Genomic DNA, 24919 nt, shown 5'->3' with positions numbered 1-24919 from the left:
TGACTCAGGTCTGACTCTGAAGATCATAAACCTAGGAGTCTCCCTGCCATCCAAAACAGTTCTTTATAAGGATGTAAGCAATTTCCCTCAGCTTGGTCTATTTCAACTCTTTCAACTATGGATCATTTCTAGAAATAAATATCAGGCTGCTTCACCCAACAGTGAGTATACCAAGCCACAGCAGGGCTTGTAGTGGGAGGAGCATCAAGGAGCAGGAAGGGGAGAGGATACCCACTGTAACCCCATCACAGAAGTCCTACTGTTCCTTATTTTCTTTTCTACAGAGGAAGGTGCTAGGATACCAAATATGATTGCCTCTTTGAGCTCCCTGGTGACTTCTTTCTGGGCAGCCCTCCATCTCAGGACTTTGCTACTGGCTGCTGTCACTTTCCTGTTCCTGGTTAACATGCTCAGAAGTCGGCACCCCAAAAACTACCCACCAGGGCCATGGCGTCTGCCCTTCATGGGCAACTTCTTTCAAATAGACTTTGAGCAAAGACACTTAGTGCTTCAGCAGGTAAGACAGGGCTGAGGGTGTATTGTATATATTCCGACACTAATCTAAAATTTCAGGGTTACGGATACTCCAAGGTCTCAGAAAGGAGGACAGGAGTACAGGACTCTAAAACTTGTTCAATGAACCTGCTAAACTCACTTTAGCTTCTGTTTCTTCCACTCAATAGACTCAATTATTATTTCTTTCCAATGTTGGCACCCTGAAAATAGTACCTGTTTTGTAAACCTGACATACTGCTCTGGAATGGTAGAGTTTTTGCTTGTTCTTTTAATCTTTTGTATTTTATTTGGTCTACTGTTTCTTAAAGAACTTAGGTCAAAAGAAATCACTTTGAGTTTACATCTTTTTTATGTTTAATTACTTTATTTGTATGGTGGAGGTATGCTTTCTACAGATAATTTTTATCTCTCCTCACAAAAACTTATAGAACTTCAAATAAGTCCACTAACGGTGCATATGTCTGACATCCCTGGATCCTCAGACATGGGCACTCACAATTGACTATTGAAATATTTTTCAGTTTGTGAAGAAATATGGTAATGTATTTAGTCTGGAGCTGGGCAGATCATCAGTGGTGGTTGTATCAGGACTGCCATTAATCAAAAAAATGTTTACCCACCTCGATCAAAATTTTGTGAATCGCTTTCTGAGTCCTGTGAGAGAACGAATCACCGGTAATAATGGTAAGTTTCTTGACCCCAGTGACGTGTACTTTATATTTTCATGGCATGTTACACTGGCCTTGCCACAGGTGTATGAGGATTGGTAAGAAACTCCATTGTGAAACACTGTGATTTTAATGGAGGCTGCCTGCATTTCCTGGTGGAGAGCCAGGTGTTGTTGGCTTCTATGTGGAATTGTGAGTGGAAAGGTAATAAACAAGAGCATGGAGTGCAGCCTGAAATGACTTCAATTTGCACAGAAGGCAGTTGTTTTAGTTTAAGGTAGATCTAGAGAGTATCAACAGATACTTTTGAAGATTGTAAGAGTTTACCATGCTCAAAAATGAAGATGGATGAAAGTAGAGGTTTTCAACCTCATGTTGAAGATTTCCAGTATTTCAAGATATGGTAGGGAGTGGGTGGGGGAGCACCTTCTTAGAGGAAAAAGGAAAAGAAATTGTGTAGGGAGTTCATGGAGGGGAGACAGGGAAGGGGGAATACATGCATAAAAGGTACTTGATAGAAAAAGTGGAAACTGTACAAGACGGTCAATTGTTTTAGACTGGCCAGTCTAACTGTAAGAAGTGCACTGCAATATGTAGAATTGGCACAGGGAAAGTGTTTAAATAGCTTCTTAATATAGCTGAGTTCATTAGAAAAAAAGTTAGAATATAATGTTTAAATTTATTACTATTTGCTATAAAGAAAAAAGGAAGAATATATATAAATATTGGTCCATAAGAGAAGTCTAAGTTACTGAAGGGTCAGGTAGGATAAGGTTGAATGGTCTTTCTGAATCTGATGATAGGAATGGTCTTTTACTTTGATAGCAGAGGTCACACTGACATTGAAGAATATTGAAAAGCATTCTAGAAGTAAACAAACACAGAGAGGGAAGGAGAAAAGTAGGGAGTGAGGAAGGAAGGAAGGAAGGGATAGAGAGAGAAAGAGGTAGAGAGGGAGGGGGAGGGATAGTGGGAGGGGAGAGGGAGAGGGTAAGAGATACAGGTATCACTTTGGCCTTTAAAGGATTGTCTGAGGAGATACCTACATCTTTTGCCTTCTCTTTCTCTGTTCTTTTGTTTCAAATATTCATCCTTCTTACCTTCTAAAATAATTTATATAAAATTTAAAGTTGTCCTTGTATAGACTTTCTCCTGTAAAGTAGGAGTATATACTTCAATGTATTCCTGGTGTCTAATGGTGTCTAGTGTAACATAAATCCACAAATCATTACTTAGAGTTATGAGACTCTTGACAAAGCTGTGGCTTTAGTATCACGACCCCCCTGAGATTTGCATACTTATTTGGCCACTGGCTGATATAGTTTACTTTCTATTGTTTAGAAAAGCACCATGATCAAAAGTATTTGAAAAAAGAAAGGAAAATTTTCAGAACATGCTTTTGAATTATAGCTTATTACTGAGATGAGTCAGGACAAGAACTGAAGCAGATACTGAAGTAGAAAACATGGAAGAACAGTGCTTACTACCTAGCACACTGGCTCTTATTCCGATAGCTTTCTTATATACCACAGGCCCATGGTACCCAGAAATGGTACCACCCATGTTGGCCTGGAGGCAGGGCCCTCACACATTTTCACCACTCAGTAAAGTTTTTTTATAGACATGACTAAAGGCCAATCTGCTTTAGAAAATTCTCCAATTGTAGCTCCTTTCTTGTGAGTAACAATAAAATCTAACCAGAACATCCATTAAAAAATCGACCATGCTGGTGCTCACAACCTCATGGAGTTTCTGTTTTAAATTACATAGAGAACCTTTATTGAAGTTCTTGACACTCTAAGATGTCAGTAATATTGACAATTATGTCCTTTGTTGGGGATTTTTTGCATACCTAAATTCTCATGTCTCTAGTATTTGCTGCATATTTATACAATAGAATTACACTATTGTTACATTGAATTTCCATTTTGTAGGATTGATTGGATCTAATGGGCAGACATGGAAGGAACAAAGGAGATTTGCCCTGATGACACTGAGGAACTTTGGGTTAGGAAAGAAGAGCTTAGAGCAGCGCATGCAAGAGGAGGCCTATCACCTTGTGGAAGCCATAGGAGAGGAGGGAGGTAAGCATTTCACAGGGCGTGTCTTGGATGCCACAAAGAGATATTTATTTGTTCTTAACTCCTTTTCTGTTGTTCTGACAAAACACTTTACAAAAGCAAATTAATAAGTGAAAACTTTATGTTGAACAAACTTTAAGTACCCTTACAGTCCATTTTGGCAGGGAAGTTCTGGAGGTAGGAGTAAAACATCGTGGATCACACTAAACATACAGTCAGTGCTCATAGAGGTACTGATGTTAGCTCTCTTTCTCATTTTGATTTAATCTGGGACCCTATGAGATGCCACAGTCCACATTTGGGTGACTTTCCCATGCTTCAGATAAACTTTTATGGAATAGTCCTCACAGATATGTAGGTTTGTTTCTATAGTGATTCTAAGTCCAGACCAGTTGACAATGAAGTGAATCATTATGGTATTTGCTTGAGGCTTTGTACTCCATTATGCTATATATCACATAGAGTCAAATTTATAGAAAATAGAAACACGTAATTTTGAAAGACACTTTTTCCCCTTTCCTCACCTCCAGGACAACCTTTGGATCCTCACTTGAAGATCAACAATGCTGTTTCCAATATCATTTGCTCTGTTACCTTTGGGGAGCGCTTTGAGTATGAGGACTGCCAGTTTCAGGAACTGCTGAAGTTGCTGGATGAGGCTATGCATTTGCAGGGTTCAGTAGCAGGCCAGGTAAGTACAATTACCACTTCTCCTAACTTGGTTGAGGATCTGGAGTGTGTTACTACTGATCATAGTGTCTTCATTTATGTTTGCTTTTTAAAAACATAAGATATAATTTTAACTTTAAAGTTTTATTTTTTTTGTTGTTGTTGTTAATTTCACATCATACACTTCAATCTCACTTATCTCCCCCTTGTGACTGCCTTCCACTCCATAACCTCCTCCACAATGGAGGAAAAAAAGTCTTGTTGTAGCGGCAATAGTTGAATCACAGTGTGTCCCATGGTATACCCTTTTGTCCATACATCTTTACTTGCAAATGTTAGTTGCAATGATTTTTTTTTTGTTCTGGTACAAAGCCTCTGGCTATTGCTACTCTGTCAATACTGAAACATCATTTCAACTCCTGTTGAATACCTTGTTGTTGCCCCGTGTCATGGGGAATCTGTAGGTCTGTATCTGTAGGACTGACCCCTTCATGCACTTCAATAGTTTATCTGTGGGGTAGAAGTTGGGAAGAGCTAATTCAAATCTCTTGATCTGGGCCTGAGAGATATCTGAGGTGGTCATCTCACCAGCTCCTCTGTTTTCATGCCCTCAGGACTGATGTACCCCTGCCCCAACCAGGGCAAGCTCTACCCTCACGCTCAGTAGAGGCTCAGTGCCTGTTTTCCTGAGTCCTACAGCTGATAAGGGTCATGGCCAGGCTCCTACTAAAATCATGACCCTTGGGCCAACTCTCCTGCTTGCCATAAGTGATGAGGATTGAGAGAAGGGAGGAAGATATCTCAAGTTTTGGGCACAACCACACAGCAGACAAGAGTCAGGGTAAGCTCTCCCATGCTCATGATCTCAAGGCCGGCTCACTAGCCAACCCTATATCCAGAGCCAGCTCTACTGTGCTGCAGAGGCAAGGTGTAGAGCCTTCTTTCCTAAATGTTGCTGTCAGTGAGGAACATGGCCAATTCTCTCACCTATGACCTCTTACCTATCATAGGTGATAAGGGAGAAAAAAGAGGAAGAAAGCATATCTTTTTCATCTGTATCACCACACAGCAGAAACGAGACAGGGCCAGCTTTTTTTGCCTGCAGTAGATGACAAGGGGCAAGGATGGTGGAAGGCATCTCTCCCTTGTCCAAGCTGCCCTTGTAGTAAACAAATTGTGAGGCCACCTCTCCCATGATCACATGCTTCGGTCCAGCTCATCTGCCCCCTGCCACCAAGGTCAGCTTAACTGTGCTGCTCAGTCAAGATGGAGGGCCCTCTCTCTCAAGTGCTCTCCTACTCTCATGACCCCAGGGCCCTGTTTCCTATCAGATATATTTTTTAAATGTAAATTCAATACAAATTCTTGAAAATATTCAATTGACTTTAGGATTCTCAATAATAGGGAATAATATATCAAATGTTTCTCTTTTTTCTACTTTGTAAAATGTTTATTTTAAATTGGCTTTCCTTCCCATCACCTTTATGCCTACAAAGCATCATTGATACTTTGTTCAGAGTGCACCCCACCCTCTACCTGCTAAGAAACACTCAAAGGTTAATATGTATATACTAAAATCAGTTACCTTTTAAAAAGATATTTATTAATTGAAATATATATATATATATCCAAGGAAGAACTCATTTTATTTATATTAATATTTAAATGAAAAACAAAACAAATACAAATGGTGTGCCTTTTATATTTAAAACTATTATAGCTGACATTATTTAACATAAGTTGATTCCTTTTGATCCACTACTTGTTATAATCAGGTTTATATTCGTCTGCTTCTAATTGATAAAGAGGACTTCAGTTGTATGTCTTAGTTTTATTAAAATAAGAAATTTTTACTTAGTAAACGTGACTGTTGTGAAAATTAACCTGGAATGCTGTATAAAGATGCAAATATTACTGCTTGGCATACAAAGCACAAAGCAATCAGGAGAGAAATTATTTTGCTTGCGTGAATCAAGAGAATAAACATCCACACTTTGATTTTAGAAAGGAAGAGTCCCCAGGCTTCTTTCCCAGTGTTCCTCAAGCTTTATCCCACAGAAATCTCCACTCCAGAACTGCAGGACTTTAAATCATAGTGTCCAGAGGTGATCCAGAGAGGCTTAGAATCCCAAGAGTTGAAGCCCAAGCATAAACGTTCATAAATACATGACTGCATTACACTTTCATCCCATGATGCTTGATGTAGAAAAAGTGTCTATGTTAAAGTGTTTCTAGAACATAATCTTGTGGGTCACCTTTCGGTCTGTCTTTTTCTCATGTTAGTGTAGGAAGTAGGAGTACATATTATCTAAACACCTTCCAGCTCTAATGATTTGTAAAAGCAGAAACTTTGAAGTTCATAAATGCAGACCAAGAAAACTATCAAGATCAGAAAATGAATTAGCTAGAAAAATATATTTCATAAAAGGCACAAAGGAAAGAAGAAACTTGAGCTTTGAAAGGTGTCATGCATGGATGTGTGTGTGTGTGTGTGTGTGTGTGTTAGCATTTTAAAAGCCAAGTAAAATTTGACACCCTGAAAAGACCATGAACTAACACAGATGCTGTCACACACACACACACACACACACACACACACACACACACACACAAACAACCTTCTAAACCCATGAGTGTACCTAAAGACACACATACACATGTATTTATGTTTACAAACACATACACACAAATATGTGCATGTACATGTATAAAATTGCAAAGCACACACATGCACATTTAGAAATGCACATAACTCATACAGGAATGCACATATAATTTTTCTCTTGATTTAAACCGACAAAGAAAAGAATTTATCACACAAACCTGCAAAAAATCCTTTGGAAGATTTAAATTTATGATGTTCCAGCTCTTATTATTTCTTTGAAATTGACTTTTGCTTAATGATGTTGTTGTGATCTACTTTGGAAATTACATGTTGTATGTACTATATGAGTGATTTCATAGCTAAACATAATGTATGTAAATAATTTTAACTTTCATCACATTCAATTTGTTTTTGCATATGTGTAGGCCTGTCTGTGTTTGTGCGTACATATCCTTGTGTGTGTGTGTGTGTGTGTGTATGTGTGTATGTGTGTGTGTGTGTGTGTTTGTGTGTGTGAAGTTACACATAGATTCATCTAAGGACAGAGTGTGGAGAACTATTTGCAATTTATTCCTTAGACACTCCCCATAGTACTTTTTATGCAGGGTTTAGTAGTGAATCTGCAGCTTATCAAGTCCACTAGTATAGCTAGTCAGCAGAATTCAGGGGTCCACTCATTTGCCTTTCCAGCATACCCAGCATGGGGGCACACACTGCCACACTTGTCAGTTTTTGAGAGTGTCAGGAATCTGAACTCAGGTTCTTATGACTATGCAACAAGTACTTTATCAACAAATCTACCAGCCCCTTATTTCTAATTCTAATTCCATTAGATTTTTTTCTCTTGCTTTATGGTTCTGGCCAGAGTATACTGTGTTCTCAAATTTCTTACAAATAGTGAGGTTTAATTACTGCCATTTTTATCTCTGTGAATTTACTCTATATTACTTACAACAAAAATACCAGACAAATATAAATGTATTTCTTCTTAGTGGTCCTAATTTCTAGTAATAGTTTCTTTCCTAAGGAGCAATTTATTTCATGTGGATATAAATAATTCTCTTCCTTGGATTTCTGCTGAGCTTTCTAGTCTTTTGAATTTGAATTCTGTGTCTTTTTGTTTCTGTTTACATTTATTATTAGTTCTCTGAATCTTCCTTACAATGTACTTTCATCATATCCACCCCTTTTCCCAGCTCCTTCCCATACTACTTTTCTACATTGACCCATTTGGGCATTCTTTTGTTGTTATTGCTTCTTTGTTTATCAATTGCTAGCAGGTCTTCTGATATGGTGATAGTAGTTTTTGCTGCATATCTCCATTCTTCATGATTGCATTTGGTCTAGCTTGTATCTACACAGCACTTAGGCATGCTATCCTAACCACCAGCCTAACCTGCATGTGAGTTCCTACATGCAGTTGTCTTCTTGAGTCTGAGGAACAGTACTTCCTTGAAATCACCTGCTTTCTCTGCCTCTTGCATATTTTCTTCTTCCTCTGCTTCAATGAATCCTGAGCCTACAGAGGAGAAGTTGTGATATGGCTATCTTTTTTTAGGCCTGAGCATTCTTATTATCTCATTATTCTTTACATCTTGGCCAGTTGGTGTTTGTGTTAATCACTATCTACTGCAAACAGAAGACATCTTTTTCTCTGACTAGAGTTGACATATGCATTGATTTTTTTATTTTTACTGTGCTACGTGGGCAGCAAATTTATATTTGAAATGCATCTGTTTAAAACACTAAAATTTCCATATCAGCTTTTTATTCAGTCTGATCTTCACTGTATTTTATTCACATAACTATTTATTTTGCTTTTATGAAAATCTGCTAAAATAGTAATATTGATTTCTCACAGGATTTTTTTTTGCCTTTATTGGTTACATTTCATGTCATGTCATTTTCTCTAATTTTAGACATTTTTATTTTTTATTTATTTTTTGATGTATTCGATATATTTTTATTTACATTTCAAATGCTTTCCCCTTTTCTGGCTCCCCACTCCCCAAAAAATCCATAAGCTCCCTTCCCTCCCCCTAATCCTCATCCACCCCTTCCCACTTCCCTGTTCTGGTATTCCTCTATACTGCTGCACTGAGTCCTTCCAGAACCAGGGGCCACTCCTCTGTTCCTCTTGGACATCATTTAATATATGGATTATGTCTTGGGTATTCCAAGTTTCTAGGCTAATATCCAATTATCAATGAGTGTATACCATGATTGATCTTTTGAGAATGGGTTGCCTCACTTAGTATGATGTTCTCCAGCTCCATACATTTGTCTAAGAATTTTATGAATTCGTTGTTTCTAATGGCTGAATAGTACTTCATTGTGTAAATATACAACATTTTTTGTATCCATTCCTCCATTGAGGGACACCTGTGTACTTTCCAGCTTCTGGCTATTACAAATAGTGTTGCTATGAACATAGTGGAGCATGTGTCCTTATTGCATGCTGGGGAATCCTCTGGGTATATGCCCAGGAGTGTTATAGCAGGGTCCTCCGGAAGTGTCAAGCCCAGATTTCTGAGGAACCCCCAGACTGATTTCCAAAGTGGTAGTACTATCTTGCAATCCCACCAGCAGTGGACAAGTGTTCCTCTTTCTCCACAACCTCGCCAATACCTGCTGTCTCCTGAGTTTTTAACCTTAGCCATTCTGATTGGTGTGAGGTGAAATCTCAGGGTTGTTTTGATGTTCATTTCCCTAATGATTAATGATGTTGAACATTTCTTAAGGTGCTTCTCAGTCATCTGAAGTTCTTCATGTGAAAATTCTTTGTAGCTCTGTACCTCACTTTTTAATAGGGTTATTTGGTTCTTCAGGGTCTACTTTCTTGAGTTCTTTGTATATATTAGATATTAGCCCTCTGTCAAATTTAGTGAAGATCTTTTCCCAATCTGTTGGTTGCCGTTTTCTCCTTTTGACAGTGTCCTTTGCCTTACAGAAACTTTGTAATGTTATGAGGTCCCATTTGTCAATTCTTGCTCTTAGAGCATAAGCTATTGGTATTCTGTTCAGGAACTTTTCCCCTGTGTCCATGTCCACAAGGGTCTTCCCCAGTTTCTTTTCTCTTAGTTTCAGTGTGTCAGGTTATATGTGGATGGAGGTCCTTGATCCACTTGGAGTTGAGCTTAGTACAAGAGATAAGAATGGGTCAATTCGCATTCTTCTGCATGCTGACCTCCATTTGAACCTGCACCATTTGTTGAAAAGTCTATCTTTTTTTCCACTGGATGTTTTCAGCTCCTTTGTTGAAGATCAAGTAACCATAAGTGCGTGGTTCATTTCTGGGTCTTCAATCCTATTTCATTGATCCACTTGCCTGACATTGTACTAATACCATGCAGTTTTTATCACTATTGCTCTGTAGTAATATTTGAGGTCTGGGATACTTATTCCCTCACAGTTCTTTTACTCTTGAGAATAGTTTTAGCTATCCTGGTTTTTTCGTTATTCCAGATGAATTTGTTAATTGCTCTTTCTAACTCTATGAAGAACTGAGTTGGGATATTGATGGGGATTGCGTTGAATCTGTAGATTGCTTTTGGCAAGATGGCCATTTTAACTATATTAATCCTGCCTATCCACGAGCATGGAAGATTTTTCCATTTTCTGAGATCTTCTTCGATTTCCTTCTTCAGAGATCTGAAGTTCTTGTCATATAGGTCTTTCACTTGTTTGGTTAGAGTCACCCCAATATACTTTATGCTGTTTATGGCTATTGTGAAGGGTGTCATTTCCCTAATTTCTTTCTCAGTCTGCTTATCCTTTGAGTATAGAAAGGCTACTGATTTGCTTGAGTTGATGTTGTAACCAGCCACTTTGCTGAGGTTGTTTATCAGCTGTAGGAGTTTCCTAGTAGAGTTTTTTAGGTCACCTAAGTATACTATCATATCATCTACAAATAGTGATAGTTTTAATTCTTCCTTTCCAATTTGTATCCCTCTGACTTCCTTATGTTGTCTAATTGCTCTAGCTAGGACTTCAAGAACTATATTGAAAAGATATAGAGAGAGGCAGCAGCCTTGTCTAGTCCCTGATTTTAGTGGGATTGCTTCAAGTTTCTCTCCATTTAGTTTGATGTTGGCTGCCGGTTTGCTGTATATTGCTTTTACTACGTTTAGATATGGGCCTTGAATTCCTGTCCTTTCCAAGACTTTTAGCATGAAAGGATGCTGAATTTTGTCAAATGCTTTTTCAGCATCCACCCTCATTCATAAAAGAAACTTTACTAAAGCCTAAACCACACATTGTACCTAACACAATAATTGTGGGTGACTTCAACACCCCACTCTCCTCAATGGACCAATCAGGAAAACAGAAACTAAATAAGGAGACAGTGAAACTAATTGAAGCTTTGGACCAATTGGATTATATATGTATATATACATATATATATATATATATATATATATATATATATATATATATATATATGGAGAGAGAGAGAGAGAGAGAGAGAGAGAGAGAGAGAGAGAGAGAGAGAACTTTTCATCCCAAAGCAAAAGAATATACCTTTTTCTCAGCACCTCATGGTACCTTCTCCAAAATCAATCACATAGTTGGTCAAAGACAGACCTCAACAAATCTAAGAAGATCCGAAATAATTCCATGCCTCCTATAAGATAATTATGGAGTAAATGTGGTCTTTAATAGCAGCAAAAACAACAGAAGGTCCAAATACACATGGAAATTGAACAATACTCTACTCAATGATACCTTGGTCAAGGAAGAAATAAAGAAAGAAATCAAAGACTTTTTAGAATTTAACGAAACTGAAGGCACAACATACCCAAATTTATGGGACACAATGAAAGCAGTGGAGGAAAACTCATAGCTTTGAGTGCCTCCAAAAGGCAATTGGAGAGAGCACACACTAGGAGCTTAACAGAACAACTGAAAGCCCTGGAACAAAAAGAAGCTAATTCACCCAGGAGTAGACATTTTTATAATGCACGGAAATATCATTTGCTATCACATTAAGTCTTCAAAAATTTATTCTTATAGCTTTATTCCATTCACTACACAAAAGTGACCAATTGCTATATATTATTCCCAGAAAAGAAAACATTATTATTGTTCTTGTTGTTGTCAATGTTATCTGATATTTTCCCTCTTACTCACAGTAGCTCCTAATGCAGTAATTCCATTTGCTTTCATCCCATTTATTCAGAGTCTGCGAACTTAAGAGAGTTTAGTGTATGACTCAGCTGACTTTGTGTGTGTGTGGCTTAAAGAAAGAAATTCTAGGAAAGGAACAGAGGCTAGAAGGTGAGAATAGTAAACATTTTCCTTTTTCTTTCTTGGAATACTCAAGAGCAGCAGTCATGTTATGGAAACCTGAACATTAGAAAAATGAAACAAAACATCATCAACTATCATTGTATAACTGGAGATTCTCAGTCTCCATTATCCTCCAGGACTCTCACTGGAGATTAGGTTAATAAGGTAAAATTAAAGAATTACTAGTACTTGTACTAATACTACTACTACCACTACCACTACCACTACCATCAGAGAATTATTATGCTGTTATAGCCATAAAGCATTAGAATTAACATCCATACCATGTTATATCATACTATTCATTTTCCACCTGATAGTAATAAAAGTCCATTCAATAACCACATTATTTCAATAGAAATACTGTCTTACAACGAGATTAAAAAAAGAGGGAAAGACAAGACTGACTTAAATCATGGAAATTGATGCCAAGGTATCTCTATGGTTTTCTTATTTCTTTAACCAGCTCTACAATGCCTTTCCACGTATAATGAAGTATCTTCCTGGACCACATCAGAAAATTTTCAGAAATTGGGAGGAACTGAAATTGTTTATTTCTCATATAATCAAGAAACACCAGAAAGATTGGAACCCAGATGAGCCAAGAGACTTCATTGATGCTTTCCTAATGGAAATGCAAAAGGTAAGGAAGATGCTGCCTGTATCATCTTCTTACAGAAGAACTGGCCATTTAATAACAAAAGTACTCAATAACATTCCCTGTATTTACAGTGCATTAACACTGTGTGTATATATTATCCTCTTTAGGAGATGCTCTGGGAAGTCGATTTTGAGGGCTCCTCCAGCTTCTAGAAAACATCTAAATATATACGGTCATAGGATTTAGTACAGTCATTGTTCTGTTCATTATTTTCTTCATCTTCCATAAGTAGTCTCTTGAAGTGGGGTAACATAGACTCAATTTATGAATTGGAATGATGAGATACAATATATGTTGTAGTGTTTGAAAGGGAGAGTAGAATATCTAAATCAGTCTCCTTGAATATGGGAGCAATAGCCCTCTGCTGAGATATGTTTGGAAGATCTTCCTTTTTGGGATCATCCTGAGTGTATCTAACTTGTGCAGTACTACAATTCAGATTACAAATAATGGACAGGAATTTTATCTTTTGGGGGTTATTTTTACATTGCCTTCCATATGTTTCCAAGTATCAGTATCTTCCATGTTTAGGAAGCCAGGGATTAAATGTTATAGTGGCTTGCACAAACTTATAGGATTGTTGTTCTGAATATTTGGTGCCTTTAGATCTTAAGAAATAGTTCAATAATATAATGGTTCACTGATAGTTCATGTACCCCATGTTATACAACAGCTATTTGGTTTCATACATACTTTATAACCTGCAGGAAAACAATCTAAGTAAGGTAAGAATAAATGTTGGTTCAGGTTAACTTAGATATCCATGACTGATTCAAACTTCTAGAAAATGATGCCAGATCATTTGTTTTAGCCATATTTTAGGACAGCACAGTTTGTGGAATTTTTTTCAGAACCTCCAGTGAGTATAACCAAGCTTAAGACATGTTTACATTTATAATAGTCCATAGTATATCTGTATAATAATCTATAGTACCTCTGTATAATAGTCTATAGTGCATAGAAGTAGTATATCTGGCTTCTTTCTCTCATGAAGATAGATGTTGCTGACTCAAATACAGCCTTAAAAATTTAGGCCCTAAAGAGAATGACTAAGGTAACATTGGCTGCTGGAAAAGGGATTGGCCTGGTCTATATTTAGAAGTCATTTAGGCTGTTCCAAATTACAAATGACAGCCCGCATTGGGATGGGCTTAATGGACTGAAAAGCAATGCTCGGGATTTAGGGTGAAAGGGTATTACTGAAAATAATAAATTCTGGGGGATTCTTGGCATATCTAGCCTTACAGATAGCAAAGGATCACCAGGCTGTAAACTTCATGCACTCATAGCATTCTGGGAGGAAGACAAGTAGGCACCCCCAACCTTTGAAGCACCAAGTATGCATGTTTAGCATTCCTAGCATTTCCAATCCTCATCTACATAAATGAGTTTTCTTCAATATAAATATAACAATAAATTAATCTGGCAGCTATATTTCTTTACTTTATGCTGTTTCCCCATTAACTGTATAAGAACCCAAGATTTAACACTGCACCTAAATACCTGAGAAATTAAATGATCTATCTTTACTTTCTATGCTAATCTGACTACCTCCCAATCCAATCTTATAATATTTGATTATTATTATTGTTATTATTATTATTATTATTATTAATCTGGCTCTTTGTGTTTCAAGTGTATTTCTAGGATCTGTCTCTGGACTTCTTCCTTATGACTCCAAATCTTCTATCCGCCTCACTGATCTGAATCTCCTTCTCTCCCCTTTCTCCTTTTTCTGGTTGGCAGACATCCCAACCTATTCTCTATTCCACCCAGCCATTAGGTAATCAACACTTACTGGAAAGGCAGAGGGCATAAATGGTCAGAACTGTTTACACAAACTTGGCACCGAAGATTCTTAGATAATCATTACAGTGTCATTTTGAAACAAGATATGAGGGCAGAGAAATCTGCATTTGAATAACACAAGAGCAAACATTTCACAAAGCATAGAAACTTATTTCCTATACATTTCTGTATACAAAACCTCTTGTCAACTAAACCTAAACTTGCAGATGTTTCTTCAACCTCCATGCTTAGACTCATCATATACAAATATCTCTTTTCATGAATTAGCTAATTTGGGCATGTTCTATAGATTAGGATGTAGGTGACTTAATTCTGTTTATTTAGTCTTGTTTCATCTATATGAGATAAAAAAAATATAAGGTCAATATTTTATACACATGGCGTGCCATCAACTCAAAAAAGAAAGGTAAGGGTTGTATAATATTTGACTTACAGCCTTGAAAAATGCCAAAATGTTACCTTTATATTCTGTATTTCCTATGTCTTGTCCACATCTGAAAAACTGTACAAAAAAGTAGCAATTAAATTTGAGCATTCTATTTTATTTTAAGTCATACTCAAAACTAGTTATCTTGAATACCTCAGTCTCTACTGTGTAACAAATGAAATATTGAGCTGTATGCTAGGACTTACCCTTTAAGGTTTAGATGAGATTTTTGCTTTCTTCCTTTTCTCTTATTACCACCATCCATTCTTCTATACAGAAACCAGCAATATAGTCAAACTGGATATTGTTTTGAGTTAAGTAAACTGCTGGCTAAAGTAGAGCATTGAATCAACATTGTCATCTATGTCTCAAGGAATTTAAACACCTCTTCTTGCAGTGTACAGAGAGTGAATTTCATCTTTTGTTTCTTACTTCATCTTACTTGCACAGTAATTCGCAAATACATTGTCTTCTTATAGGAGACAATGCTGGTTATATAATGTTTAGACATAGGCTTGTAATGTGAGAAACTATGGTAACAAACTAAAGTTTCTAGGATGGTAAAAATAATGGGGTTTGACAAGAAATAATAGATGAAAACAGATGTGTTAATTATAAAAGTTTGTATAATGATGGGTTTGTTTGTAATTTACTTTGTTATTTCAGGTATTTACAAAAATAACTGGATTGTTGATTATTTTCTATGTGTTTTTCAAACTTCATAAAATTTAAAATGTCCTCTCAATGAATGTATCTTATTACCATTTTATAAAACATGCATTTGCAGAAGGGAAATGTAAAGTGATTTTCCCTGAGTCGTGCAGCTAACATATGATCGTGTTGATATCAAAAGCAAAGTCTAGCAAAGGCACATTCTCTATATATTCTGTCTTCTCAGAAATTATAATGTGGTGTTATTGGTTATATTTTCTTGAGTACTGGAAGCTTTATTAGCACTTGGAAAAGGAGCTCTATTATGATGTCTGCATTTCCTTGTAGAGTCATATAGTGGATATATCTTATTTCTATGGTTGTTTCCTTTTAATTTTACCTCACATGGTGGAATCCTTCTATGTAGAGACAAAAAACCTAGATAAATGAATACACATTGTCTTTTTTAGTACCCAGATAGAACTACAAGTTTCAATGAAGAAAATCTCATCTGCAGCACTCTGGACCTCTTTTTGGCTGGAACGGAAACAACATCCACAACACTGAGATGGGCTCTGCTCTACATGACTGTCTACCCAGAAATACAAGGTGGTTTGTTGTGGTCAAAGTGAAATGATGCTTCTAGAAACTGTGTCTCAGATAAAACCAGAAGATGGCAATGGTGGAATGGGAAAATTTGGAACAGCTATGATGCAATGTGAACTTATGAGCAGACATATCCTCTAGATGTTTTGTTAAGACAGTGTTGACCCAGGTCTTCTTCTCCCTCTCCCTCCCCTCCCCTTCTCCCTCTCCCTTCTCCTCCCTTTCCCCTCCCTCTCCCCTCCCCCTTCCTTCCTCCTCCTTCTTCTTCCTCATTATGCATTGGCAAAATTTCCCCCTGAATAGTGTACCAACTCCCTGGCTTTGAACATTATATCATCTCTCTGACTTCTAGCCTGACCCCACACATTATGTAGTTTTGCTACATGTCCTTTTTTGGCACTGTCCTTATTCATTTTTTTGATTTCAAAACATCTTGTCTTCTTTCAAACAGTAATACAGTATCTTAAGTTCTCCCCATATAGAAGAATCATCCCAGGTACTATCTCCTTAAAATAAGCACTGATGGTGCCAGGAATGTTAATCTCACTCTATTTTTTTCTCAAAAGGAAAGATTTATAACTGTTTTCCACCCAGAGCGATAGGAGCTTACATGGTTGGTTTATAGCCCAGTGCCATTAACCTTATGTGTTACCAAGCTGCATGAGATCCTTCCCCAGACTCTTATCAAGAGCATGTTTTCTTAGTTAATCTATAGAAACCGTCTTTATTGAATATGTCATTTTTACTGTATAAACAGTTTCAAATTTGCTGTTTTGAGCTGTGTGCCCATGTGTGTGTGTGTGCACGTGTGTGTGTGTGTGTGTGTGTGTGTGTGTGTGTGTGTGAGAGAGAGAGAGAGAGAGAGAGAGAGAGAGAGAGAGAGAGAGAGACTGAGTAAAATATTCCCAGAACACATTTTCCAAATTGTGCTGTGTTTAAATATTCTTAAAATAAATTATTCTAGGTCAGACACTTCGGAAGTTTGAACCAAAACTATCTATTGAGTCATATTGAAACAAATTACTATTTATATACAATTATAAATTATCCCACAAATGTATACTCTACTGTGTCTGGTATTTACAGAGATGCTCCCCACCTAGCCACTGCCACTGATGTACCTATTGCTATGGTTTGAACATTGTTTTTGTACTGCCACTGATTGAGGGAGAGTGTCCCATTCCATCTTTTTTCTTCCTCATAGTTTTAGAAGATTTAAGTAGACAAGGATAGGTATACTTTCCATTTCATAGAACATTGGCTTTTTCCAAATTATGCCTAACAATTCATTTAGATACCATAACAACTAATTTAGTAAAAAAATTGATGAAACATGAAATTAAAATAAAACTTAATAGACACCCCTGTTTTATCTAAGAAAATGTACAGGCGGAGATTGACAGAGTGGTTGGCCACAAGAGGCAGGTGAGCTTGTCTGACCGAGACTCCATGCCCTACACCAATGCTGTCATCCATGAGGTGCAGAGGATGGGCAACATCATCCCCTTGAATGTTCCAAGGGAAGTGACAGTTGACACCAAGCTTGATGGGTTTCACCTGCCAAAGGTAACTACATTTTCCCAGCTTCAAATAGCCCAGTCCATGTTGGGCATCAACTTCTGAACCTAAGGTTTAAAGGTCATGGATATTTTTGTCATAAGAAATAATTTCAACAGGGAAGAGAGATATCTGATAAAACTCTTCATGTATCTAAATATTTTTCACATGTATTGTTGGAAGCTATTACAGAAGATTCTTTGATCAAAGATATTAAAACAAAACCTAGCTATCTTTTCCCCAGACAATCTCCTCACTATCCTGTACTAATGTGAGCACCTAGGTAGCATAAGTTCTATGTCAGACACTGTCTATTTGGGGAGGTCTTGGGACTAGTGACCTGCTATGGTGAGTTTAGAAATTTCTTCACAGTCCTCATAAGACAGGATTTAATACATAAAACACATTTGAGGCTCATGGACCAACCCCAGAGTAAGATTAGTGTTTCTAACATTGTCCCCATGGGCACATTTCCAAGTTTTTATTTTAACCCAAATTATCACAAAAAAATCTGATATGAAATATTAATTATAAGAAAGTGAGGACGGGAATAATATTTATCAAGGAATCATAACATGTTTTAGACTTTTATCTCTTTCAAAACATCTTCCTAATTTTTCAGAGTAAGTATCAATTTCCATTTTCTAGATTGGAATGCTGAATCCTAAAAAAATCTTAAGTTTTCATAAGAGTTTTCTTCTATAAAACAATAAGAAATGGAATCCAAAAGCAAGCTTATTCCAAGAATTCAAACTTTCCCATGATCCCATAGTACTTGCGATATTCAACGTTAAAGGAACTTATTTCTATTTTCAATTCTGTTTTCACAAACTAAATGCTGATCACATTACTACTCATTTCTTCTGGCCACCATTCCCGTTCTATGACATATAAGTGAAACTTTATTCCTTGCTGTCTATTATCAGTCTCTGAGAATCTAGATTAAATATCTAAGACCTTGGAATATAGTTTTTCTTGGAGATACTCTCCACTTCAGACCCAGACATGCTTATCCACCCATCACTGCACAGCTACCTTCTCTTTAGAATCAGAGGAGCAGCTACTTCTAGTCATGCCTTTGTGACTGAAAAGCTCATGGCTGGAAATTGAGTTCTGGATTACCCGAATTCTGTTTGCATTTTTTTCTATACGTTTATTTAACTTTAGGTAACAACTGAAACTCCTCCCACAGACTTTTAGTATCAATGCTAACATCTATCCTGAGTATATAGAAATAAAAATTGCTATATTCACGAGAGGCTGGAAACTATGACTTTTACCCAGTGACTTCTACAACTAAGTGAGCATATTACATAAACATTCATAGCTTAAGCTTCTTTACTCATTTCATAGGATTCAAATGAATATAAAATAAGACTAGGTGTGCAGAATGTAATACTCAGAATTACAGCTCTTTTTTTTGAGCCAAATTTCATCAAGTAAATGTATTAAGTAAATTCATTAAAACCTTGATTTGGGATTGGAGGAGACATAGAACATGGAATATCTACTCATAAGTCATAAGGCTTCCTAGGAGAAAACATTCTAGTTCTTTCTGTATGATAAAAATGAGGAATAAGGTACAGTACAAACCTAGTAGGTGATTGCTGGAGTCTAAGAGAATAGTATGGAAGTACACTAAGGAGGAAGTGAGAAAGAATGGCTCAAGTTTCCCAGTGACAGAACATCATGAGGGAAAGTCTCATAACAGGAATCATACATATACCTGTCTAGACAGGCATGCCTTCTGATATATCAATAAAATTTTCAGTAACTGTGGTCTGATTGTGTGTTGTCTCTTTCATACTGTATGGAAAGGAACCGAGAAGTAGATATTATGGAACCATGGACCTGACCATTATGAGCAACAAGACTCAATATCTTTCCTTGGATGCTTCCAGGTCATTTCCTAGACAACATACACATACTAACCTCTTCCTAGTAAGCAGTTGTTTTCTGTAAAAAAGTAGTTCAATGTGCTGATAACATTTTTGATGAGGAAATGGCAGTTAAGTACTGCAATGTGTCATGTATTAAAAGGAAATAATATGTGGATAATGCAAATGACAGTTAAGAAGTGGCTTGGTCAGAGTGAAAACATTTAGAATATCAAGAGTCTCCAGCATGGGAGATTGAGAGCCAGTCTCACTTGAGTGTGTTCCAGATATCAAGCACTGATCCTTTGTTCCTTTCTATAGGGAACCGTCATCATGACCAATTTGACTGCCCTACATAGGGATCCCAAAGAGTGGGCCACTCCAGAAGTTTTCAATCCAGAACATTTTTTAGAGAATGGGCAGTTTAAGAAGAGAGAATCCTTTCTGCCATTTTCAATGGGTGAGTTGTGATGAGAAGGAAAGAGTTGCAATCTCCTCCTTAGCAATTCTGCCCTCTTATCCTTGAAGTCCTCTGCTTCAACTGTGTCTTCTCCATGTGACCCTGCTTCAGATCACCTTTATTTTCCTCTGGCTTTATTTCCTAAAATATGGGATAGAGACTCAACTCTCCCTCTTCTCAATAAGCAAGGTGGATCACCTACCATATTTATAAGGGTTTTTTTTAAGTACCAAGTTATTTTAAAGGTATGTTCTACTTAGTACTCAGAAATAGAAGTGAGTATTAATAGAGAAATTAGATGAAATTAGAAGAAAGGGTTCCCTACTTAACACAACAAATGCACAAGACAGTGATTTAAATAGATCATGTTTTGATTTACACACATTTCTTTAGAAGTTAACTCTTATTATAGGTTTTAACAACACTTTTAAAATCTATTAAAAACATAATATGTCTTAGGGTGGCATTGCTGTAAAGAGACACCATAAACAAAGCAACTCTTATGACGTCAAATATTTAATTGAGCATGGTTTATAGTTTCAGAGGTTCAATTCATTATGATGGGAAGGATGGTAGAATGAAGGCAGATATAGTAATGGAGGATCTGAGAGTTTTACATCTTGATCAAAAGCTAGCCAGGGAGAGACATTCTTCTGCACTGGGCAGAAATTGAGCACTAGGAAGTCTCAAAGCTCACCAACACAGCAACACACTTATGCCAACAAGGTCACACTTATTCCAACTATATCACACCTCCTAATAGTTCCACATCCTATGAGCCAATTTTATGGAAGCCACCACATTCACCTCCCTGGCCTCATATACTTGTTCAAATATGTGAGTCTATGGAGCTCTTGCATAGCCATAGCATAATGCCAAATACATTACGTCCAACTTCAAAGTCCCCATAGTATATAACATTCGTAACAATGTTGCAGAAGTTGTTTATCAGCTGTAGGAGTTCTCTAGTAGAGTTTTTAGGGTCACTTAAGTATACGATCATATCATCTGCAAATAGTGATAGTTTGACTTCTTCCTTTCCAATTTGTATCCCTTTGACTTCCTTCTGTTGTCTAATTGCTCTAGCTAGGACTTCAAGAACTATATTGAAAAGATATGGAGAGAGGGGGCAGCCTTGTCTAGTCACTGATTTTAGTGGGATTGCTTCAAGTTTATCTCCATTTAGTTTTATGTTGGCTACCGGTTTGCTGTATATTGCTTTTACTATGTTTAGATATGGGCCTTGAATTCCTGTCCTTACCAAGACTTTTAGCATGAAAGGATGCTGAATTTTGTCAAATGTTTTTTCAGCATCTAATGAAATGATCATGTGGTTTTTTTCTTTGAGTTTGTTTATGTAGTGGATAGCATTTATGGATTTCCTTATATTGAACCATCCCTGCATCCCTGGGATGAAGTCTACTTGATCATGGTGGATGATTGTTTTGATGTGTTCTTGGATTTGGTGGGCAAGAATTTTATTTAGTATTTTTGCATCGATATTCATAAGGAAAATTAGCCTGAAATTCTCTTTCTTAGTTGGATCTTTGTGTGGTTTTGGTATCAGTGTAATAGTGGCTTCGTAGAAAGAGTTGGGTAGTGTTCCTTCTGTTTCTATTTGGTGGAAAAGTTTGAAGAGTATTGGTGTTAAGTCTTCTTTGAAGGTCTGATAGAATTCTGCACTGAAACTATCTGGTCCTGTGCTTTTTTTTTGGTCAGAAGCCTATCTATGACCCCTTCTATTTCTTTAGGGGTTATGGGACTGTTTAGATGATCTATTTGATCCTGGTTTAATTTTGGTAATTGGTATCTGTCTAAGAAAATGTCCATTTCCTCCAGATTCTCCAGTTGTGTTGAGTACAGGTTTTTGTAGTAGGATCTGATGATTTTTTGAATTTCCTCGGTTTCCGTTGTAATATCTCCTTTTTCATTTCTAATTTTGTTGATTTGGATATTTTCTCTGTGCCGTTTGGTTAGTCTGGCTAAGGGTTTATCTATCTTGTTGATTTTTTTCAAAGAACCATCTTTTGGTCTTGTTGATTCTTTGTATGGTTCTCTTGGTTTCTACTTGATTGATTTCAGCCCTGAGTTTGATGATTTCCTGTCTTCTTTTCCTCCTGGGTGAATTAGCTTCTTCTTGTTCCAGGGCTTTCAGTTGTTCCATTAATCTTCTAATGTATGCTCTCTTGAATTTCTTTTTGGAGGCACTCAAAGCTATGAGTTTTCCTCTTAGCACTGCTTTCATTGTGTCCCATAGATCTGTGGCTGGCTACAAAATCAACCCAAGCAAATCAGTAGACTTTATATAGTCAAAGGATAAGGAGACTGAGAAAGAAATTAGGGAAATGACCCCCTTCACAATAGCTACAAACAGCATAAAGTATCTTGGGGTGACTCTAACCAAACAAGTGAAAGACCTATATGACAAGAACTTCAGATCTCTGAAGAAGGAAATCGAAGAAGATCTCAGAAAATGGAAAAATCTTCCATGCTCATGGATTGGCAGGATTAATATAGTTAAAATGGCCATCTTGCCAACGGTAATCTACAGATTCAATGCTAATCCCATAAAAATACCAACCCAGTTCTTCATAGAGCTAGAAAGAGCAATTAACAAATTCATCTGGAATAACAAAAAACCCAGGATAGCTAAAACTATTCTCAACAGTAAAAGAACTTCAGGGGGATTCAGTATCCCAGACTTTAAACTCTACTACAGAGCAATAGTGATAAAAACTGCATGGTATTGGTACAATATCAGGCAAGCAGATCAATGGAATAGGATTGAAGACTAAGAAATGAACCAACACACCTATGGTCACTTGGTCTTCGACAAAGGAGCTGAAAGCATCCAGTGGAAAAAAGATAGTCTTTTCAACAAATGGTGTTGGTTCAATTGGAGGTCAGCATGCAGAAGAATGCGCATTGATCCATTCTTTTTTTTTTTTTTTCCTGAGACAGGGTTTCTCTGTATAGCCGTGGCTGTCCTGGAACTCACTCTGTAGACCAGGCTGGCCTCGAACTCAGAAATCCGCCTGCCTCTGCCTCCCAGAGTGCTGGGATTACAGGTGTGCGCCACCACCGCCCGGCCCGCATCGATCCATTCTTATCTCCTTGTACCAAGCTCAACTCCACAAAACCTGACACACTTAAACTAATAGAAAAGAAACTGGGGAAGACCCTGGAGGACATGAGCACAGGGGAAAAGTTCGTGAATAGAACACCAATAGCTTATGCTCTAAGATCAAGAATTGACAAATGGGACCTCATAAAACTACAAAGTTTCTGTAATGCAAAGGACACTGTCAAAAGGACAAAACGTCAACCAACAGACTGGGAAAGGATCTTCACCAACCCTAAATCTGACAGAGGGCTAATATATAATATATACAAAGAACTCAAGAAAGTAGAACCCAGAGAACCAAATAACCCCATTAAAATTGGGGTACGGAGCTAAACAAAGAATTTTCACATGAAGAACTTCGGAGAGCTGAGAAACACCTTAAGAAATGTTCAACATCATTAATCATTAGGGAAATGCAAATCAAAACAACCCTGAGATTTCACCTCACACCAGTCAGAATGGCTAAGGTCAAAAACTCAGGAGACAGCAGGTGTTGGCGAGGATGTGGATAAAGAGGAACACTCCTCTACTGCTGGTGGGATTGCAAGATGGTGCAACCACTTTGGAAATCAGTCTGGTGGTTCCTCAGAAAACTGGGCATGACACTTCCTGAGGACCCTGTTATACCACTCCTGGGCATATATCCAAGGATTCGTCAGCATGCAATAAGGACACCTGCTCCACTATGTTCATTGCAGCCCTATTTGTAGTAGCCAGAAGCTGGAAAGAACCTAGGTGTCCTTAAATGGAGGAATGGATACAAAAACTGTGGTATATTTACACAATGGAGTACTAGTCAGCCATTAGAAACAATGAATTCATGAAATTCTTAGGCAAATGGATGGAGCTGGAGAACATCATACTAAGTGAGGTAACCCAGTCTCAAAAGATCAATCATGGTATGCACTCAATGATAAGTGGATATTAGCCTAGAAACTTTGAATACCCAGGACATAATCCACAAATTAAATGTTGTCCAAAAAGAATGGAGGAGTGGCCCCTGGTTCTTGAAAGACTCATTGCAAGAGTATAGGGGAATTCCAGAACAGGGAAGTGGGAAGGGGTGGATGGAAGAACAGGGGGACAGAAGAGGGCTTATGGGACTTGCGGGGAGTGGGGACCCAGAAAAGGGGAAATATTTTGAAATGTAAATAAAAAATATATCAATAAAAAAGACCAATGTTGCAAGTCTAATACCAGCAGAGAAAGTGATTCACTTTCTGTTTCATCCCACAGGAAAGAGAGCTTGTCTTGGAGAACAATTGGCTAGATCTGAGCTGTTCATTTTCTTCTCTGCCCTTATGCAAAGATTTACCTTCAAGCCCCCAATCAATGAGAAGTTGAGCCTGAAATTCAGAATGGGCCTCACCCTTTCCCCAGTCAAGCACCGAATCTGTGCTGTCCCTAGACTGTGATGTCCAAGAAAAAAAGAGAATGAAGAACTGCAAGAGCTGATATGTGCTATTGAGCGACTGAGGCCTTCTCACATGGGAAGGGACAGGATGAAAGTGACTGTGGAAATATGAGAGGACCGCGACTGAAAAATTGGATCCATTTCCAAGACAACTATTATCTAGGTACTATCTGGGAAAATCATCTATATGACCAATGACATACCTTATCATCTGAAGAGTAGAGAAAATGATTCTTTGCATAAACAAAGTACTTATATGAGTCACAATCAGAGGAAATGGTGAACTAAAACTGTATCAATCATAAATAACAACATAGAAATTATATCTTTATTGCCTTTGTTTCTCTTAATTTGTCATAGGTGTGTACTTGCTTCTGGCCTATTAAATATAAACTCAGGAAGGAGTTTATAGTTTTTAGAACATAGAAGGCAAAAGAGTATTTACAAAGAATGTCTACCATGAGTATGTGGGTTTTCTTTTGCTTTTGTCATTATTGAAGACTAG

General features: G+C 37.4%; 1 protein-coding gene across 4 annotated transcripts; it reads left to right on the top strand.

Moving 5' to 3' along the window:
* Positions 1–307: 307 nt before the first annotated feature.
* Positions 308–24415, top strand: LOC127680014 (cytochrome P450 2J5). 4 transcript variants are annotated; one of them, XM_052175576.1, is made up of 10 exons: positions 308–517; positions 1038–1200; positions 3119–3268; positions 3796–3956; positions 12295–12471; positions 13779–13801; positions 15867–15985; positions 17361–17548; positions 19738–19876; positions 24237–24415. In XM_052175576.1, the coding sequence occupies exons 1-10, from the start codon at positions 308–310 to the stop codon at positions 24413–24415; spliced, it is 1509 nt and encodes a 502-aa protein (XP_052031536.1). The 4 variants fall into 4 exon arrangements, with proteins under 4 accessions (XP_052031536.1, XP_052031537.1, XP_052031538.1 ...); XM_052175577.1 differs by lacking the exon at positions 13779–13801 and having other exon boundaries at positions 15847–15985; XM_052175578.1 differs by lacking the exons at positions 13779–13801; positions 19738–19876 and adding an exon at positions 9292–9309 and having other exon boundaries at positions 3796–3944; positions 15847–15985; positions 24237–24344.
* Positions 24416–24919: the final 504 nt, after the last annotated feature.

This window comes from Apodemus sylvaticus, chromosome 3 (assembly GCF_947179515.1).
Source record: "Apodemus sylvaticus chromosome 3, mApoSyl1.1, whole genome shotgun sequence".
Classification (NCBI taxonomy): domain Eukaryota; kingdom Metazoa; phylum Chordata; class Mammalia; order Rodentia; family Muridae; genus Apodemus; species Apodemus sylvaticus.
Note: the sequence above shows the minus strand (reverse complement) of the source record. Positions and strands in the feature narration are given on the sequence as shown.

Bases quoted from the DNA above. Each gene is read 5' to 3' on its own strand.
- LOC127680014 (XM_052175576.1), top strand. From the start codon at position 308: ATGATTGCCTCTTTGAGCTCCCTGGTGACTTCTTTCTGGGCAGCCCTC. The intron at 1,201-3,118 runs GTAAGTTTCTTG...TCCATTTTGTAG, and splicing joins ACGAATCACCGGTAATAATG to GATTGATTGGATCTAATGGG. The intron at 3,269-3,795 runs GTAAGCATTTCA...CCTCACCTCCAG, and splicing joins AGCCATAGGAGAGGAGGGAG to GACAACCTTTGGATCCTCAC.